Here is a 22,088-nt window from a genome sequence, read left to right on the forward strand (position 1 = left end):
CTCTGCATTTGCTCAGCCTGTTGTTGAACTGTTCCTTGCTGTTGTTCAGGTGCCTGGCTTCATGAGTCATGAGAGCAAGCGTAGACTGGGTCTTTCAGAATCACTTTTGACATTTCAACATCATCAGTGGTTATTTTATATTCCAGAAAGGGAAGTAGGGCTTCCAGAAGGGCTGCTTGAAGGACATTGCATTGTTCTCTCCCAGCTCTGGAAATAATTCAGGATAATGCATATGGAGGTTGTAATGTTCATAACAATAATCCACAGCTGAGTGGGGTCCATGCTTCTCAGGAGATAGTGTGTGTGGCTATGCCATCATTTAGGAAAAAAAGCAAAATATTATAGGTTACAGTTGAGATTAAGGATGTTAAATATAAATTAATTGAATAGTCGATTAACCTCATGAATTCTATTGGTTACTCGACTACTCTATAGTCCTCAAGGGTGGGACAAGCAGTCAGTGTACTCCGGCCCCACTCCCGAGAAGCTCCGTGCCACTCTGTGCTACTGCCTGTATCAGAGGCAGCAGTGTGGTGTGCCAGGCAGGAGCTGGTCCACAAAGGGAGCCAGTTTAAAAACCAGGGTGGCAGCAGCCCCTATCCAGGGGAAGTCTGAGCTCCCGGACTGGGTGTGAGTCAGGACTGAGCCAGGCTGTCTGCCTGCCCGACTCCTAATACACTTTAAATACAGAGCTGCAGCAGGAATAGGTCCTGGACCCATCGCAAGCCAGACTACACTATTATATCCCTAGTTGAGATCAGGGCTGTTTGGGAGAAAATTGCATCATGTGATATTGAAGCCATGTTCCCAGTTCCCCCTGTAAGAATGTTTTGGTCTCATGAGGCATTATAGGCCCTTTCCACTCTAGTGATGAGTAGCTATCCCACAGTGCATTGTTCTCTGCAGTGCTTAATTTGTAATAAAAAAGTTAATTTGTAATTGCTGGGGCTCAAGCAATATTTTTACACTCATAACTGATGCAGCAAGCCCACAGGTGCCTGGGCTCAGGCTGCAAGCCCAGGCAAAAATTAAACGCTGGCTTTCTGCATCAATGTAACCGCTGCTAATGAGGATGCATTCAACCGACACAAGAAGTGTGGTGTGAACAAATGCAATTAAATGAATTACTGCAGTGGCTGAATGTCTATTTAACCAAAGTCCACTTAAGTTTGTAGTGTAAATGAGCACTGACCTTCCCTCATTCAAGCCCCGCTGTATTAGGCACTGGGAAAAGCTAAGAAATTGTATCCCTCCTCCCCCATTTTCTGGGGAAAAACGGTAAATCTTTATCTGACCTGCATGTTGATGGATTTGCATCATCAGCTTTAACAGGCTCCTCCAGTTGCCTTATATATGCGTGAACTGTATAAGGTCACAACACAGACCTCTACAGGAGAGAGTCCTTTGAGCAGATGAACAGAACCAAAACACTTTGATGTATCTCAGCTGGTGTCCGCAGAAGACTCAACACCAAAGATTGCTAATAGAGCCAAAAAAATCAGCCTGGGCACCTGTGCTTTGATTGCCTTTAGAAAGAAGTGATCCACTAGTTAGACTCATGCAGCATTAGATTGATAGCTGTAAAATATGCACTAAAAACACTGACTAGAAAACGAAAACCATCGTAAGTCTCACCCTAAAACCCCCAAGAATAAAACTTCCTTGTGTGTAATATTGATGAAAATGTGTAAAACCAGATGAACTCTTGCATAAATTATAACCATCATGTGAATAGGTGGTTTCCCCCAGGCTGCTCAAAACACACTCCCTACAAAGTTACAATAATTCAGAATCTATCTTCATCCTAGGGTTTGCCTTTATTCACCAAAGGAATTTGAAAAAAATATAACTCAGCCTAAGCCTCCTATGTGTGTGGTTGCTTCTAGGATTCCACAACAAGGCCTGCTCAGCCCACACACTAGATCTTGGTTTAGCCTTTCCTTTATAATATTATTCAGGTGGAATAAAGAGCCAACTACAACAAAGTGTCAGTGAAACCCATTTTACAACAGCAGGATCATTGCCTTTTAACAGCAGGAATCTCAGACAATGTTGTTACACAGAGATGAGACTAAATACATTGTCTCTGGCTCTGTGTGCACTTCATGTAACACTGTGCCAGGGAAACTGGCTTGTCTCTTTTTTTTTTTTTTTTTTTTTAATGCTGTAAATTCTTCAGTCACTGAACAGCTGAAACTAGTGTTTTGTACCTCATCCTTTTCCCCCATCAATTTCAACCTTGTTTTGTACTTAGGCACTTCCCTTAGCACTTAGTGAAAAATCTTCCCTTTGCACAGCAATACTACGTTATTTATAAATTACAATTTTCCTTGCAATTTGCCATATATCAAAATTGGCCTTAGATGATGGTTACGTAGAGAGTAGAGCCTGTGGTCTTTGTGTGCTCTGGGAACAATTGCTAATAAATGGCCTGATCCTGCTTCCATTTACTTCAATGGGAGTTATTCTACAATCTGTATTCACGTAAAACATCCTTTGTGCCAAATTCACTTCTGACATAAATGGGCACAACTCCTTTGAACTCCGCAGAGTTGCATGCACTTATGCCAAGAGCGAATTTGTCCCATTAACTTCAATGGCAGTTTTTCTTGAGCAAGAACAGCAGTGTCAGACCTCAGTCTGAGTTCTGCAGCCTTGGTCTCACACAACACATCTGTATCATTGGTAAATCAACTAGTGGTAGGTATCAGTGGCAAAACAGATTTTCTAGTTTAGTTTTCAAAGCACTTTTCTAGTAGCTGTCTGAATGATTAATGTGAATAGGAAAATACTGTTGACCCATTTAAATCATGTCAGACAACATGCATTGCTCATCTGCATAATGAAATACACACTGAACATTACATCTTAAGTCTAGGAACCAGTGAACTACAAAATAATATTTTGCTCAGATTATGAAGTAAAATATGGGACATTAGTACTAATCATAGTATTAAATATTAAGTCATGCAAATTGTAATTGTCAGCGAGAACTATAAATTGAAAAGGCTATTAGCATTTCAGCTATAACAGTTAATTTGCTTAGTCTTTTTTTGTGAGTGCAGCTTAAAAAAGTCTATGTCAAAACATCTTTTGTAATAAAGCACTAAAATTAGAGTATTTGTTTTGTATCATTTTATTATTCACTTTCAAACATTAAAGAAGGAAGTTTAGAAATATTAATTTGTTGGGCTAAAATATATTGATGTACTTTATAGTACAGTGATACTAAATTGTTTCTTGAATAAAATGAAGTTATTTATTTAAATGGCAAATTATTAGTAATTGAGTTGGAAAGTCACTTTGAACATTAGTTAGGAAACAAAAGTAACAGTTATGGCTTTTGGCAAAATATTAATGTCATTAGGGAGGGACACCATCTCCAGCATTTTAAAATATTTAATTTAGGCTGTCAGGCTTTTATGGTTACCACCTTTTCAACAGGTTTCTGAGATGTTCAAATAGGTCATGAATCACTTATAATTATTTGTGGTTTTGTTTGTTGTATTAGTAATTCTATGTTCAGTTTGAATCTAATACAGTTCACACTTCATGCTTTGGTTTATGTATATTTAGCATGTCTGATTGACAGTGATTGAGATTTCTCATGGAGTGCTTGTTTTGGGTTTTTTTTTCATAAATGATGTATGCTGGTTGTGCTGAAAATATAAACAACTTCTTCCTCTATCACTGTTTGTTTGATAAATAGGCACTTTTATGCTAAGGAGATTTTTGTATATTTTAAGCAAGAAGGCATGGTGAACTCTTCTATTTAAAAGCAACAACACACAAAATATTTATTCCAATCTTCTAAACAGGATCTGTAATCCTGTCCTTCAGTCAGTGAATCAAATGTCATATTTATGAATAAATGTCCTAGTTATGCAGTGGTATATTCGTGCATTTTAATCACTACTTGGCATAAAAATAAATACTGTGATAAAGCTACGAAGTATTAGCTATAGTGAGCTCTGGATTGGGACATCTTTGTTATACAGTGCATCTTCCTGTAACAAAATAAGAGCTTTCCTCCTAACACTCACCAACATAACTTAATAAAAATATCTGCAAAAGGTTACATTTGCTCATACATTTGGAAGAATAGGCTGAACAGTATAATGACCTAATGTTGCAATATTTACTCATGCAAAACTCTCACTGACTTTAGAGTAAGTTTTGCCTGAGTAAGAAGTGAAGAATCTGATTCATAGTTTAAAAACTGGTGAAATTAGTATTAGATTTAGTAGAAGAATGACAAACATCCTAAAAGTCTGTTTTCCATCATTAGGGTCATACCAAATTCATGGCCAGGAAAAAAGCATCACAAGCCGAGAAATCTGGTCTTTTGTGTACTTTACCCTATGCTATACAGATTTCTTGGAGGGGTGGGGGGAACCAGAGTTTCTCTAACGGGGAGTCTGAAGGCAGCACGCTGCCAGAAGCAGCACAGAGGTAAGAGTGACAATACCATACCATGCAACCTGTTCTTCTGCTGTTTTGCTGGTGGCAGCACTGCCTTCAAAGCTGGGCTCCTGGCCATCAGCTGCTGTTTTCCTGCCACCTAACTCTTAAGACAGCTCTGCCACTAGCAGCAGTACAGAAGTAAGAGTAGTAGTACCACAACCCTGCTACAAAAACCTTGCAACCCCTCCTCCCACATACACAACTCCTTTTTGGGTGAGGACCCTGCAGTTACAACACCATGAATTTCAGTTTTAAATATATGAAATCATGAAATTTACAATTGTTAATATCTTATGACCATGAAATTGACCAAAATGGGCTGTGAATTTGGTAGGACCCTGTCCATCACAGATGTGCTGAGGAATAAATGCATGTAATTTATTTGTAAAGTCTCTCAATGGAAGATGAACTCCTATAATATCTAAATCATGTTTTTAGATGCTTGCAGCCACTGTTTATAAAATGAGATAATACAGATAATTAAGAAAACTTGACAAAGAACAGGAAACACAGTTAAATGTCATTATTTCCAAATGAGTAAAGTTATAAGTATTTTATTGAAAGATTTCTATCAGAAGAAATAGCTAACGTAATTTATACTTTTCATTGTTGAGATAACACACTCGCTTGTAATTCAAAAATCCTTTTGTTTTAACTCCTCAGAGATTCATCTGCAGAAATGTGGAACGATATTAGTAGGATGACAAATTACTGTAGTAGGTGGTCTCTTTTATTTGGGGGAAATATTACCAACTTTCACTGCTGCAGCTGAGAGAGATTACATAGAGAATATTCATATAATGATCATGATAATCACAACATTTCAATGCAAAGTTATGCTCTTATTCTATCAATCTTTCTCATGCTTTTGTACAATGAAAGAAATTATGTGCAAAGCATTTCTGTAAGGATACAGATATAGATTTGTGCAGTTCCAGGTGAAACAAGAATTTTACAGAAGTATGTATTTTTTATCACCATAACATTTAACAGTGTATCAGAATACTGATGCAGTGCATATAGGACAATAACATAATTTGAAAAATAGTTGTATTCCATACGCTATCTGAAATTATTTTATAACAGTTAAATTCAATAAACGTTACAGCTGTGGTTATGTGCATATTGGGTGAGGGGAGTGCTTGCTTGAATATTTTATTATTTTAATCAGAACCAACTACTGGTTTTTAGTATGTTTTATTTAAACTTAAATACGTAATCCAAATAATGAGAAAATCAAAGAAGCTAATATATCAATTATTCTTTCAAGCTGCACTAAAGTATTTATTTATAAAATACTTAAATAGGCTTAAGGTGTGCAAGTCTGAGCAAGTATGTTTCTGGTTCTAATTTGTACATTTTAAAATGAATTTATTTATTCTCTTCACCTTAACAGGAATGTAGTAAGTTAATTGTAATGGTTGTCTCGCTAGTTAGAAAAGTTGAAATTTGCCAGATGTCATGTGCTGATTTGGGGCCTATATTTCCTTGGAATTAACTGTGTGTGAAACTCTTAATATTGCTCTATCCAGGCTTTTGAATCTGTCTTGTTTCATTTTGTTGCTGTTACTACTGTAAACAACACTTGCCTTTTGTTTTCTGTTTATGTTGATATATTGGAGACAGAAAAATTTGGATGTAATATTACTTCTGTTGTTTTCTAAGAACTTCACTACAGTCTTTAATAAACCAAGTTATCCCAACAGGAAAGAGAAAATATTTCTTTGTCAAAGAAGCTGCCCGTCTGCATTGCAGAAATGTTAAGAATCCTGCTTTTAATAATAGAAGCATATGGAATCTAGTCACACTTTAATGAACAATGAAATTCCTTTGGAGAATGAATGAATGAATGAATGAATGAATGAGCCATGGCTGTACTACCCAGTCACAGTTATACTCAGTTATGGGTTTAGGAAATACAAAACCATAATATGCAATGGAAATATGCTCCAACTATAGCAGAATTTTCTTAATATAACATAACTTATCTTACTGGCTTTTTGGTGTGACTTTTTGTGCATGCACACACAACTGTTCAGGGAATTATTATCAACTTAAGAGCTGAGTGATTTTTTGACATGGCTATTGGTTTTTCAAAAGTAAAATTGGAAGTTTTTCTCTTTCTCTTTACTTGTTACACACTATTAATTGCTATTGATAAAGTGTGGCACAGAGCCAACTCACTGAAAGAGCTGTGGGGAAGGGTCATGGCTTGTCATGACCTGGGCGCTAGTACTTGAATGTTGTTATTATTGGGCTGGAGTACCCTCAGGCTGGCATTCTTCCTGTACATGGAAGAGGTTCTGATTCTTCATGGTTTTCTCAGCTTACCTACTTATATCTATCTATTCTTTTGGATTTAGGTGTGGACTCAGTGAAGAATTACAAGAACTGGATTATCTAAAAACAATAGTTTTGAACTATTTTAATATACATATGAATGAGATATAAAGAAATAATAAGCAGTGTTAGTATTTGTGAAAATGTCAAGTGGATTTTAATATAATTATTTTAAAAAATCAAATAATGTCACAAGAGGCCCATTTTTGCTCCCAGTAAAGTCACTGGCAAAACTTTAAATTTGTTGGCAGTAGTATTAGGCCCTAAAGACAACATCCAATTTGATTCATGTTTTTGAGGAGTCCTGGTATTGCCTAGATTGGAGCTTGCTCCTGCACCATTGGAGTCAGTGGGAGTTTTGCTATTAATTTTAATAGAAACATGACAACTTCATTGGATCTCTGAGTAAGAAGGCCAGGAAGAATGCTAGTTAAAGTAATTAATACCCAATTTCTGCCAAATTTCTTTTTTATTTCAATAATAAAATAAATTCTGTTTCCAGCATTATGTACTTAAGAACCTTAGGATTTTGCCTACATTTTCCACAGTTAGAGGCACATAATTGTAGACATTTGTACTCCTGTTTTGTTAATTGTAACCAAAGGCATATCTGTGCTGATTAATGTTATGTTGCTCCAGGCATGTGATTTAAAACATGGACATTCCCATCATGCATTTTATTTTCTCCTTCCCAGCACCTTGTTCTCAGCTGTGGGTAAATCTTGTGTGGAACTGCTGCTGCTAAATTAACATTTTCAGTAGTCTTTTTATGCTTTGCTTTTTCCTAATATTGTCAGTTAGAGGAAAATATTTCTCACAAGCTTGTTATATGGATTTGGTCTTCTTCCTGTAATGACACATAGGCCTGTAATCCAGGAAACAGTCATGTATGGTGTCCATATCCTTGATTTCCTGATGTGAGAAAAAAGTGTGGAAAGCATCTGGAGAAAAGGAGACTCCCTTTACCAGCTAGTTTCCTGTAAGCCAAATTGGAAGAGCTTGTCTGTGCAAATAGATTTCAAAATAGAGCCTGCCCTTTGACTGTCTCCATAATTATACGGCGCTCTCTGTATTTTATTTGGCTGCCAGAGCAGTTAACCCCTAGCAGTACGGGACTGATGATTGCGTTACAAGCACGGGTATGGAGACTTGACCATGTGAATACGCTGTTGTTTACAGAGGCTTGTAGTTAAGACCTCATTACAATATACTTTGGCTGAGTTTAAAAATTATTACATGTTAGATGATGTTGATTGAGATACATTATATCTCTCATGTACAGATAATGCAGAGATATTTGTTGAAAAAAAAGTCCTTCATTGCTTTGATGTAATCAACATCTGTCAACAGAATGAATTTGCTTTTGTTTAGTTTCAAGGGCTCTTGTTCTTCTACTTTGCCCAATCAGTTTCAACTTCTGCCTGAGGCATTCTTCTGTGTTGTTCTTTTCTTCAGCAAATGCACAGGTTATTGCTTGTGAAATGTGAGCTGCTCTTCTGTTGTACAGGTTACACAGAGTTGGAGAGAACCTTTAATCTTTCACATTTTTATTTTTGAAGCATATGTGCACCTCTGTAATATAGGCATTACAAAATCAGTGTTGTATGCATATATTTTCATTACAATTCCTGTGCTATGAAAGGTCTGCCAAACAAAGAGTAGGAATGCAACTCGGGTATTTTAGATAGGGACATTGAAAATGTGTATCTAAGCATTTTGTAATGAACAATAAAAAATTGTGTAGTTTTTCTCCAGATAACTACAGGTTGAAGTCTATTTGGTGTTAGACACAATTCTTATCAAATCAGCCACTTCAAACATCATTTCCTTTTAAAAATAAGAACTGGAGGAGGAAACAAAATTATGTACCAAGGTTAAAATTATCTGATCGAGCAAATAAAAAATTTAATATACACATTTTTTACTCCCCTCTCCAACCTCAGGTGCATATTTTATGCAAATCATCAAACTCCATTTTTAATTCAGATAGACGAATACATGATATTTGAAAATAGTCTAGCAAAATCCTGGTTTTGACATTGGTAATTGCTAAAGCTCATGATGCCATCTATATTTTTGTTAGTCTCTAAGGTGCTGCAAGACTATTTGTTGTTTTTTAAATTTTTTAATTATTGATATTATGCAAGACTCACTTCACCAAGAATTAATTGCCTGAATTTTTAAATCAATTGTATGTTAATCCTCATATCCCATAAATATTTTTGCTAATGCACTTCTGTAGTCTACTGATCATTATAATAGTTAGAAAAGGTTCTAAAATATGTTTTATTATAGTGTCTCTCTTTTTAAACCAACATTTCAGTTGTGTACTGAAACCATACTGAAGGTTATGCTGTAGAAATTTTTCTGCTTCTTAATTGTTATATTTGAAATCTTGGCTAAGCAAGTATTAAAAAGTTTGATGATGTGAGAGTTGTTGGCACTCAAATCTATTGAATAATGTAGATGTATGGTTTTGGTGTTGGTAGGCCACACTCATTGGATCATACAGCATTTACTATTAAGTAAGGAATATTTTAAAAGCAGTCATTTGACAGTTCATTCCCAAGCGCGCTCTCAAAAATACTTGTTGACCAGAAGAAAAATTACATTTAAATTACTAAAATCAACTTAATTAAGGGTCATTAATAGAGGTACATATAAAAAAACCTCACTACTCAGTGGATGAGATGGGATCATTTCATTATATAGTGTAGCATGCATGAACAGATAACAATTAAAATAGACCTGGAGTAAAAGGCTAATAAATATGGGGCACATTGTGTTGCAAAATTAGTCACTTAAAATGCTTCCTTCCCATTATCATACTTGATTTCTGCATTCAACCTTTCTGGCCGAATCAGTTAAGAGAAAATAAAATGTAGTTTCCATAAAATATAATTTCATATGGTAAACTGCAATAACTCACAGTGCATATTTATATTGTTAATACAAATTAAAGCATGGAGGACATGCTGAGGGATCCAGCAGCTTCCAAAGACACATACACATACAGTGTGATTCACGGTGAAGTCAAAGAAGTAGTTGTCTGTAATTTTCTGTGCTCAGTACAAGCTATGTGCTGATGGTGTTTTTGTTTTTTTTTTGTTTTTTTGTTTTTTTGTAATTCTCCTTATTGCAGCTGATAGTAAATATTCTGTTATTCATGGCAAATAACACAATGTTAGTGTCTAGGGAAGAAGAGAAACCCTGCAAATTGTCAGCATTACATTCTTACAATGATGATCATGTGTGTGTTACAATGCTATTGCTTTCTCACTTTGAGATCTCCCATATGTTTACAATTCCCACTTGAAGCTTCATAAATTCCACATTTATCAATATATCTTACAAGAATTAATACACACAACTATGTCCCAACACAGCTTACCAAGTGAAATGCACTGTCAATTGTAGAATAATAGAAGTAAACAGAACTCTGACAGACAGAAGCCTCCATATGTGGCTCTGGGAATCTGTGGACAAAAGTTATGGAACACAGCCAGATGTTCTTATGTCTAGTGATTGATGATGTTGGTGTATCAAATTAGCTGTGAATAGGGAAGCTTAAAAATTAAGAGTAGTTGTAGAGACATTAAAAATGCATTTTTTGTAAAGGAAGTATGGTGACAGTAACTAGATATTTTCTGCCCTAACCAAATTCTGTGTTATTTTTGAAGTGCCATTCTATTTTTCAGAAGAAATCTTAGAAGAAAATATTTTATAATGTTATATTTACTCCTTTAATAAAGTCATCCTTATTCTATTTTTGTATTTCTTACCAATTTATTTTAGGGCTCTTGTGATGCTCTAATAGCAATTCATCTGGTTTCTGCATTTCACCTGTTAAAGTGATTTTTTTTCTAGTTTGTAATGAATAGTTATGGGAATAACAACACATTACAGTACCTTATTACACTGTTATCTTGTGACAACACCTATAGTATGTCTTTTATGGGCCAGGATAAAAATTTCCCTTTGATTTTGGGGTAGTTCGTAGGAGTGCACCCATAAATATAAATCGATGTAATGTATTTCAGAATGTGTATTTGTAACATTTAGCATTCTATTGTCAAATAGTTGACAAGTGCACTTGCAGCTTTTTTTCCCCAATTAAACTTTTATGTGGCAGGACAGGTGCATGGGCATTATGCCATTCATGACGGAAAGCATCTGATCTGCACATTCACAGCCTGATATCTGAGTGGACTTAAACTGGCCACATCAATGAGTGTGGATTTTAAATGTATTGGAAAAGGGATTTACTTTATTATGCTTGAATAATACTGCACAGAAAACCTCTATTTGTGCTAGGAATAAGATACCTTCAATACACTCTTAAGAAGAACTATCTTACTGTGGTCTGATCACACTAGTGGACTCATTGTTGCGGTTGCAGATATCCACAGCTTATTTTTGTGGATACAGATGTAGATAAAATTTTAGTATCTAGAACCCTGCAAATTTGCAGGTATCTGGTTTATGTCCATGGGTATCTGCATCCGGCTCATTTTTGCAGATATGGATGTGGATACATATTTTTGTACCCGCACAGGGCTATTTAAATGTTGCTGTTTCTACAGACTCTGCACTTAGTGCCATTGGAAACTTATACAAGTTGGATCAGTGAGTTTTGTGTTAGGCTCTTTAGGGATGAACTGTGCATAGCAACTGGTAGGCTGTGTTAGATGATCCAACTAGCACAGAGTTGGGCAATAATTTTTTATGGGGGGCCACTCCAAGACTTTGGAAAGTGATCGAGGGCCGTACTCTTCCAGGATATTAATGGAGGAGGTGTGGGGTCTGGGATGGAGTTTGGGAGCAGAAGGGAACTTGGGCTAACGGATTGGGGTGCAGGAGTGAGAATGGGGTCTGGGAAAGGAGGTAGTTTTGACCTAGGAGAGGGGACTGGGATGCGGGATTTTGGGATGTAACCTAGGCTAGGAGGGGCTTGTGACCTGGGGCAGGAGATTGGGGTGCCAGATCTGGGAGGGGGTATTGGGGCAGGAGGGGACAGAAGGTTTGGGTATGTGGGGGGAGGCAGAGGATTGGGGAAGGGAAGGGCTGGGGTGCCAGTGGCAGGCTTTGGGTTAAGATCGCTTGCTGGTCCACGTGGCTCTGCTCTGGGCATGAGAGGGAGGGGCAGGGGGAGAGGGGACAAGGAGGGAGGGAGAAGGCTTCCTACACTGCCCCTGCTCCCAGCAAAAATTCTTCGCTCCTATTGGCCAGAAACGGAGAGATTGGCCAATGGGAGCTAAGAGATTTTGCTGGGGGGGGAGGAGGGGAACAGCATGAGAAGTCTCCCTCCTTCCTCCCCAGCCATCCAGAGCAGAGGACAGCTGGCTTTCTAAAACATGAACTGATCTCTGCTTAAGGGTTCCAGCGAGAGGGCTGTGGACCGGATCTGGTGGCTTGGCGGGCCGGATGTGGCCCGTTAGCAGCCTCTTGCCCACCCCTGAGCTAGCAGGTTTTTCTCTCTTAGGTACCATCCATGGAATCTAAAGTATAGAGCTGGTAACAAAATAAACTAAAATGATTAACAAAAACGTTAAACAAAAAAGCAAACAGAATGAACCCAAGTGAGGGATACAGCCCAACCCAGCATTCAAAAACCGTGAAGCCCTGCTTTCTCAGAGGCCCTTCTATGCTTTAACTATTGTGGAATTACTTTTACAGAGTTCGCTGGCTTTCCTGTGAGAGCCTAATTTGAACCTTCAATCCCCTGTGCTACTTGGCTACTTCACCTTGTACACCTGTGGGAGATTTAAACCAGAATTAAAAGCTTGTTAGCAATGAATGGGGGCCTCTGCATTCCTTCAGGGTGCTATAAAAATGTGAGCAATATTCATTCTTGTCCCTTGTCAAAATATGAAAATATCATTAAGAGTCTTTCTGTGGCAGATCTCATTCAGTAATTCTATTTGTTATATACTTTTGGGCTCCTGAAATAGTCTCTTCCTACTCTTGCACTCTACGTGTACCATGGAACACAATAAAAAGGCTATCTAAGAGGCCAAATATAGAGTAAAATTTCCAAACACTGGGCACAATAAGTGCATTCGGGGAACGGAGGTAACAAAATTGCATGCATCCCTGATATAGAAGGCAGTGTTTTCTAAGAAAAATAACGAATTTTAATTGGGATATTTAAAACTACATTGTACAATAGAAAATGTACAGTAAGGGGAAATGGTGCAATGATAAGAAGATGATCTAAATCAGGGTGGTCAGATATACCACTCACGTGCCAAATCCAGTCTGCCAGGGTTAGCCCCTGATGGGAACCCACCACTGTATTTACCTGCACAGCCAAAGGTATGGGCAATCACAGCTCCCGTTGGCCTTGGCTTGCTGTTCCCGGCCAGTGGGAGCTGTGGGAAGTGGTGTCTCAGACTATGCCACTTCCTGCCACTCCCATTGGTCAGGAACAGTAATTCACGGCCAACAGGACCTGGGATCTGTTATCTGTGGCCATGCAGGTAAATGTAATGGTGGCAGCCCAAGCACTGCTGTGTAATTGCTCACCCCTAAGCTAAATGATTCAAGAGATTTTCCATATCTAATTTCTCTGAATCAAATTGGAATAATTATCTCAGGTTTAAAAAACAAAGCAAAATCCACTGCTCCTTTATTGAGGAGTCACTGTCTTTATTGGTTATCTGCCACATCACAGTTGCTAGTGTATTTGTGTCTATGTGACATCTTTCAAAATCAGTTATTCTAGCATGTGAAATTTACTGCATAAGGCTTCCAAATAAAACCATGCATGTGTTATCAAATATTTAATGGAAAATGAACCAGTCAATTGGTTAACTTTGATGTAGACAAAAAGTCCAAACCAAAACACAAATGGAAAAATTGTATGTACTGTCATTATCTACATCCTGTTCTCTCCTCTGAGTTCTAGATACTGTCCCTTGTTTTACTGTTGCCCCAAGTATTGGCTTGTCCAGACAAGCAATTTGAGTCATTGAGAACAAGGCCAATTATGGGGTCACTTCTATTCTTGATGCTCTGGGGATTGACACAACTTTCTCGTACATCGGGTACATTGGACTAAAATAGATCTAGTACTTTGTTCCCAGTGCTTCTAAATGTTCACACGCTTTTTTTAATTATGCAAGATTTATTTAAAACTACAGATAGGCAATAAATATATTAGCAGAATCATAATTTACTTAGTGAACTGGAACTTGCTACTGTAGATAGTCTGCTTATCTTTCTTTTTAATTAGGGCTTTGCCTTTGGCATAGTTATTACTTAATAATTTGGTAATAAAAAGACTTCTTTAACCATTTTTTAAAAAATATTCTATTCACAGGTTGTGTGACTCACTTCCATGGAGTTTTCTCTGTGCCAGTCCATCATATCTGCTTATACACGCAGTCAAGCAGTCAACAAAGAAGATTTTTTTTTTCACAGAGACAAAGAAATACTGCTTATAGTATAGTTCGGCCAGCTATAGTTTCTCTAGCTCACCCAGTTCCTAAGGTACTGTGACTTTTATTATCTGATCCTTTTTTCAGTCAATATAAAGGCTGACTTCACGAGTGATTGAATACATTAATACTCTGACAGCTAGGAGTTTGAATCATGGTCTTGTTAACTTGATTTGGGATTTGAAATAGGAACAGCGATGTGAAAAATTTTCAGCTCCCTACCACACTAAACGGAGCGGTGTAAATACTCCATTAGGGAGTTTAAAACTGACTGTTCTTTATATATTGTATTTGTTACTGTAACTGATCACCTGATAACATTTAACACTTGTAGATCCAAATTCTCCCTTTGGATATGGGCACTGGTGGCACTAGGCATTTGCTTAGCATCCCAGGAAGCTCAGGGAGGGCCTGATTTAGTTTTCACCACCGCCCCCAATACCATTCTTCTAATTTGACATGTACCTTTAAACCAGAGTTAGTATGTGCTGTGTTGGTTTCACTTTTTATTTGTGAAAATAATGTAAATTGTATTTTTAGGGGTAGGTAAAGAGGGTAGGAGAGAAAGGAAAATATTCCTGTTTGGGGCCTACTGTGGCCTAGCAGGACTTATGATATGGGCAGATAATTCTAGCTGAAGTCAACATGAGAGGCACATACTCATCTGAAGGCAAAATGTTGCCTTTTCAGTGTAAATTTCGAATACATTAAGTCTCAAACATTTACATGCTCCTGCAGTTTTGGTGATTTAGTGATTTCAGGCTTAGATGAAAGCATACATCAAAATGTCAGCCAGATGCCCTACTATGTAACTTATGAACTAACCTTTGGTATCATTGACTAAATGTTGGTTTTTGGAAACTATATTTGTGTGTGCTTTTGAATCCATTATGGCTTTTATTTAGAGCTGTTTTAACAGGTGTGCTATTGACATTTCCCTTGTTCTGCTTTAATTTCAGTATGTACTCTGGCTGTTTTATACCCTTTATTTAATCAAAATAATTTTGGATAGTATTTTATAGTGATGTAAGTAGCTTTTATTTCTTTTACTAGAAAGTAACTTTGACACAAAATATAAAATATTTACATTATTCTATGGAGATAGTAAAAAGGGAATAAATTGAGGATGCTTACTGTAGAGTTCTTAAGCTTAACACATTATGGAAGCTTTGGATACACAATGAAGATAGGAGCAAGACCCTGTATATGTTCAAAGATTAGAAAAATTGTTGTAGCACTTGCAAACATTTTGTGTTTTCATTTATTTCTTTTGGGATGATGCAAAAATAAACTGTCATGTTGAAAATTAATCTTCACAGGTTGCAATACTTATGTTGTTTAATAATCTGTTCATTTTTCATCTGCTTACAGAATTTCAATTTAACTAGTATATATGAATAACTTGGGGAATATCTAAATAATGAGATAAACTTAATACAGGAATAGATATAATTGTGGGAAAAGCCATTTTTTCTACAGAATATCCCAGAAATAATGTCTATATTACAAATGGCATGTGATTTTTGTAGGAAATGAAAAATGGTGAGAAAAGGTAAACATAAATTTCTGCGGCTATTCCATGTTGGGCTGCTATTTCATCATATTTCACAAGCTAAACAGTGTCAGGTCTAGGCAGCTACTGGATGAGTGTTCTCCATAGCAGAACTCAAAGTGCTCCAGGTATAGAGCTAGTAATTCAGGAAGTGGGATCTGTCCTTTTGATTTAGAAATAAATTAATGTCCTGGTATGGTCTGAACAGGTTCTGTGCTGTATGTTTAAATGGGATGTAAACCTGAAGTCCTAATGGCTTGGGGTCATTAAAGATCCTGTGACACTTTCTGTAAGCATAGGAGTGGCCAAACACCAGTTTGGACAACTGTAGTCTACCTACTTAAAGTCTCCCTATAGCGTTAATTAGATACAGGGCGTCCCCGCTATATGTTGCCCCAGTAAATGTTGGTTCTGTGCTAACATAGTTGATGCTTGTAGGAACTGTTGCATTATAAATCCTCCCATTTCCCGCTCTTACATTGTGCAAAAAAGAGACCAGGTCACAGAAACAGAAGTCAGCCATGGGAAAGAATTCCCCACTTTGTTTCACTATACATCCATGGTTTTTTAAACATATCTTTGACCTATAGCGGGGACACCGTGTACACTGTTCTTCTTCACTTTTTATTCTAAAATGTTGTGTAGCCTGCTGTGTCTGCTTAAACAGCTGCTAAATATCCTATGGCCTTGGTCCTATGTCCGTTTGATCCTATGTGCTTTATGGGCTTGATCCTATTTTCACTGAAGTCAATTGTAAAGTTCTTGCAATCACTTGAATGGTCCAGGACTAACCCCTTTATGATGGGTGAAGTGATAACTATGTATAGTTTGTAAATATCCTGGAATCCTTAGGAGGATGAAATGTGCTTGTGTATATGTGTGTGGTGGTGGTGTTGTTGCCTTACATTTCTCTTAGAATTTTAATGTATTTTTTTATTTAGACATAGAATTTTACATTCATGCGGTCTGAGACTTTTCATTAAATAAAAATATATTTATTATAGTTTTTCTTTAAATACAATTAATTTGGACATGGTTGCAGAGTATTATGAAAAGAAAAAGGTGTGTGCAATATAATAGATCTGAATGAGGTTAAAAGACAAGGTGCATGAGGTAATATCTTTAAGTAGACCACTTCTGTTGGTGAGCTATACAACAAAAGCTGGTCCAATAAAAGCGATTACTTCACCCATCTTATCGCTCATTCATATTTACCCAACTCGTCCACATCTACTATGCTGCACATAGTTTTTTTTTTAATAGTACTAAACAACCATGTCCAATTTCACCTTGTCTCTCTTATATCCTGTGACTGACATGGCTACAACTATATTTCATGCATCAATGAGGATAACAGCTAGAAATACTGAGGTTCTTAATCAGGCAAAACTCCCACTGAATTAAATGGGAATTTTGTCTGCATAAGAAAATGAGTAAGAAGTTCAGAATTTAAGTATTACTAGATATATATCTGTTCAGTGAGAGTGTATGCAGTTGACTTCTTTGGAAAATTTACCTTTATTTAAAAATGAAATACAGTAGTGAGTTTGTAAGTCTTCCTCTGATAGTTTTAAAGCTCACAACTATTTGAACTGAATGGCTACTGCAATATCTGGACAGCAATACTGTAAGGTTAACACACTATCTAAGTCAGTAGTAACAGGCAACGTTAAGTTCAAAAGGGCATTGGAAGAAATACTGAGGCAGCCTTGAGGGCTTGCCCTGATGGCTTAGGAAGGTCAATACTATGACAGAAAGGGCAAACTGCCATGAAGCAAGAGGCACTTTCTGAGAAAATGATCCCATTGTCATGCTCAGTTTTCTGATCTTCATTTTCAATCCTTCTTCTCCAAGCACATAAAGAAGCCAGACTATGTGACGACAGGCATTGTACCAGACTGGGGAGACTACATAGAAATTAAGAATGAAGATCAGATTCAAGGGCTTCGTCAGGCTTGTCAACTGGCCTGTCATATTCTACTTCTTTCGGGAAAGAGTTTAAAGGTAACAGTCACATGAGGTCCTGTAACAACTTGGGATGCTTTCTGTGCTTTCTTTATATTTTATTTTATTCGTATTTATTCTAACTTACTATTAAATTGCATACTGAATAAAAAGAGTTTTATTTACTTTTTTTTTGGCTATATAAAAAAAATTTAGTTTCTTTCTCATTTAAATCTCTGTGGGGTGTGATTACAGTTACTCAGTGTTTGAAGTGTAATCCTTTTAAGTCTGCATTCTGACATGCCAAGTTGCATGGGTTTGTCATAAGATGCATGGTATTCTATATGATTTTGTGACACAGCAAATCCTGAGATTCATACTTTCTGCTTTCCAGACCTACATTTCCATAAATCTGAAGGATTGGGCAGCTCCTTTCATTCTGCTCTTGCTGCTCTTCTGGACAGTTGATCAGACAAATCACAAACTGCAGAACCACTATTAAAGGGTGTGGCTGTATGGTTTCATGCAACTTGCAGAGTGCACTGATGAGAAAACCTCTTGGTTTTCAATAATATTTTCTACAGAACACTTTTGTGGAATGCTTCCCACATAATAAAGAAGAACCTCCAAAAAGTCTTTGGAGAAGAAAGAATGCTTTGGTAGTTTCCCCCATTTTTTAATGAATTACATACAGGATAGGTTGAAATATGTTCTGTAGTTACTGGATATGTGTGGCGATATAAAAGGAGTATTCAGAGCATATGAAGATACAAAATATATTTTCTCATATAAGACCCTGAGAAAAGTTAAATGTTGCATAGTTAAACACTCAAAAATTAGAAAATGACAAAATTATGTATCCTGAACTCTACACCCTATAAATATGCATTATAATATAGCTTTTATTACATAATCATCACATCCTATTTCTGTGACAACAGTGTATATTTATACCCTTTTTCTGCAACCTTAAGTGCGTGAAGCATTTTTTCATTTCTACTCTACGTTAATTTCATCATTGTAATCTTCCTGAACATGTTCCTTAATTTAAAATGTTTATATGTATACTCCTCTTAGTTCAGTACTTTCAACCTGAAAATTTTTGTCAGGATTCATCTACTGTACTTTTGCTTTTCAACCATCAATACAGCTTTCCTTCAGGATAGTTCAGGAGATGCAGCAAATAACAAAAGTAATTTAGATCTTGATTTTGCAAACACTTGTGGGTGCTTTTAATGTCTTCCATGTGAGTCCACTGAAGTCAGTGGGATTAAAGGCTCCGAAGTATTTTAAAATCATGGATTTGTGTTTGCTGAATCAGGGATTTAGCACCAAACTTACTAGGACTACAAATGACAGCAATTTCTCACTATTACTTGATGTTATATTAATATGTAGTGCTCTGTTTAAGTGCACCTTATGGTGTATTTTTCACATTAATTATTTTCTTTGGCTAGTATGTACAAAGTAAAGGGAAATGCAGTGTGTGTGTGTGTGTGTGTGTGTGTGTGTCTCATTTTGTGAGGGAGAGCATATTTTGAGAAATACTATGTCACTACATAAATTGAAGGCTATATTATAATGCATACACACAGGGGACAGAGTTAAGGCTGAATGTATGGTCTTAACTTTGTCATTTCCTGACAATTTAGGTCTTAACCATGCAACTATAACATGTTCTTGACATTGTATTTGATGGAATTTCATAGTGTTTTATGGAAAGAAAAAGCAAATTCCACAATCTGGAACTGTGGGGCTAGATACCACCAGAATACAGTATAACATGTAGCAAAAATGGTCCATTGCAGGATACTGCTACTGTCCACCAGCCAGCCAGTATTTTCAATTAAAACAAAATTGAGCGCTTTTCCATCCATGTTCAGGAAAAAAAATTGTGTGCACCAAGGCATGTGCGAATGTGCACCACCAGTAGAGACACAAAACCTAGCTATAGGCACTCTCCTAAGCATCTGAGTGGCATTTGAATCCTGAGTCACTGCACAAGTGCACAGCATACAGGGAACACTGTCCATATCCCTACTACTCAGGAGAGCTGCCCATCAAATAGCCATACACAGGTGCCGATGCATTCTTTGTGCACCACAGAAAGGTGCAGGACACCAAATGGTACAAAAGGCCCAAGGTGTTATGCAGGTGACACAGGATGGGAGCTATGTGTCTGTGTTTATATAGATCCAATGGCCCTAGTATTCAGTTTGCAGTCTGTGCAGGGGCTGTGACTACTGTTCCAGCACGTGGGTTGGAATAGTTGCTGGGAGGTAAGGGAGCCATGCAGCATCCTGTACCCCACTCTTGTAGAGGGCAGTAGTTTTCATCTGACCAACCACAAGTTGATCATGAATAAAGTAAGGATCCATAACAACCCATGTTTTATTCCTTGCATGTTATGTACCCTGCTTCATTCACAACGAATGAGCACTAAATCTTTCACTGCACAGTGGAGGAAAGCTGTATGAACATTTGCACCGTAGCCTCCTTTTATTCCAAACGACACTAAAAGCTACTCAAAAATCGTAGCCACTGTAGTGTATCTGTATGAAGTGTGATTTTTCAAAGGCTTAAATCTCACTCAAATCAAAACTAATTTTCACAGGAACACTCAAAGGTACTTCTTCTCAATGAGGGAGGCTTCTCTACCAAATTTCAACTTTCCATCTTGAACCATTTCAGAACTAAAGCTGATCCAAAGGAAGAGCTGGAATAATGATATTTAAAGCGTGCAAAGTGTGCGACATTTTTTCACAAGTCAAAAATGGCTAAACCATTTCTGTTAATCTTACAAAAAAATCACCTTCAGAAAGAGGTTGAGTACAGAAACTTTCAGTCAAAAATTGATGTTTCTGAAAATTGTAGATAACTGAAATAAGGGTGCTAAAATGGAAATTCTAATGCCAATTTCACTGTAATACAAACAACTCCCAGGTATTAACCCAAGTAATAAAGTTATGTATAAATAAATTTAAATGGTTTTAAAAATAATTTGAAGGAAAAAAACAATTGAAAATTGTATAACTGTAATCCTATTTGCAAGTCATAAGAATCAAGGATTTATCTACAAATGGCTGCCAGTGTTTTAAAAGGTTGAGAGCAATAAATTCAATACTCATAAGGACAAATTGAAACTATTTTTAATTATAAAAGGGTGATGGAAAGAGAGAGGAAGCAGACACTTCTATAGCTGCTACTGAAAAAGAGAGGCCAGTAGAAAATGGTGGCCTGGAGAAAGCAAATATGGATAAAGAAAGAAAGCAGACAGTATTTTCCATTTTCTTGAAGCTTTAAGTGCTCCCTTTATTGCATGCTTGATTTCTCTCTAAATAAAACATAATGCTTCTACAAAGTATATCAAATGGTTTTGTGTTTTGTATCAAAGCATTTGATTTGTATCATCTTAGATTTCACTGAAGTACATGACTGTGATCACATTCAGTAAATAAGAGAAAACGTCTTCAGTTTTTTCAGCATAATTTTTATTTAATATTTTAGGTTGGCATGACAACTGAAGAAATAGATTCCATTGTTCATCATGAAATAATCAGACAAAATGCCTATCCTTCACCTCTGGGCTATGGAGGCTTTCCCAAATCTGTTTGTACCTCTGTGAACAATGTGGTATGTCATGGCATTCCTGACAGGTATTCTCTTAACATCCATTTTATCACTGTTACGTTCATATTCATAACTTACAGGTTAATATTAAACATGTTTCAGTTTAACTAAAAAAAACACCTATAAACCTATTGCAGCTGCATAACATGCTATGATACTGTGGTGATGGGCATTTTAGGAGTGTGTTTAATAATAATGAAAACATAATTGACTGTTTGTCATGACACTCATAAATTGTGGTGCAGTGCCTCCAGAGCTTAGAGTCTGAAAAAATACAAAATGGTAAAGGCTTCTAATTGTTTGGCAAAATGCACATAGTTTAAGGAATTGAAGGCATTGGAATTGATGTAAATTTTTATTATTAGTAATACAGTAGGCTACTCACAGATTTGTAAGTGTATGTATCATTAGGTGTTTGTTCTTATATTCCCTTTGTTGAGAATTGTCTGTCACCGTTATTTTTTGTCTGTTTATGTTTCAGTCGACCTCTTCAGGATGGAGATATTATCAACATTGATGTCACAGTGAGTAATTCATATAAAAAATAGTCTTTGATCAACTTTACAATTGCTAGTAGCAACAGGAAGGAGCAGTAGATTGAAAATGTGGAATGCACAGATGGATGTGCTGTTTATTTCTAAGCCAAGGCACAAGCAGCTGGTTTCCTTTTTTTGTTTTTTAACTCTGTGTTTATTCCAACTAGACCCAGGCCTGACTTG

General features: G+C 36.8%; 1 protein-coding gene across 1 annotated transcript in view; it reads left to right on the forward strand.

The window, feature by feature from the left end:
- The window catches only part of METAP1D (methionyl aminopeptidase type 1D, mitochondrial), a 70,661-nt gene that overhangs the window by 31,733 nt on the left and 16,840 nt on the right, over positions 1 to 22,088 (forward strand). The window contains exons 2-5 of the mRNA XM_075933629.1: positions 14,126 to 14,295; positions 17,650 to 17,799; positions 21,247 to 21,395; positions 21,851 to 21,893. Coding sequence (XP_075789744.1) covers positions 14,126 to 14,295; positions 17,650 to 17,799; positions 21,247 to 21,395; positions 21,851 to 21,893 — 512 coding nt within the window. The remainder of the gene's footprint in view (positions 1 to 14,125; positions 14,296 to 17,649; positions 17,800 to 21,246; positions 21,396 to 21,850; positions 21,894 to 22,088) is intronic.

This window comes from Pelodiscus sinensis, chromosome 7 (assembly GCF_049634645.1).
Source record: "Pelodiscus sinensis isolate JC-2024 chromosome 7, ASM4963464v1, whole genome shotgun sequence".
NCBI classification, from domain to species: Eukaryota; Metazoa; Chordata; order Testudines; family Trionychidae; genus Pelodiscus; species Pelodiscus sinensis.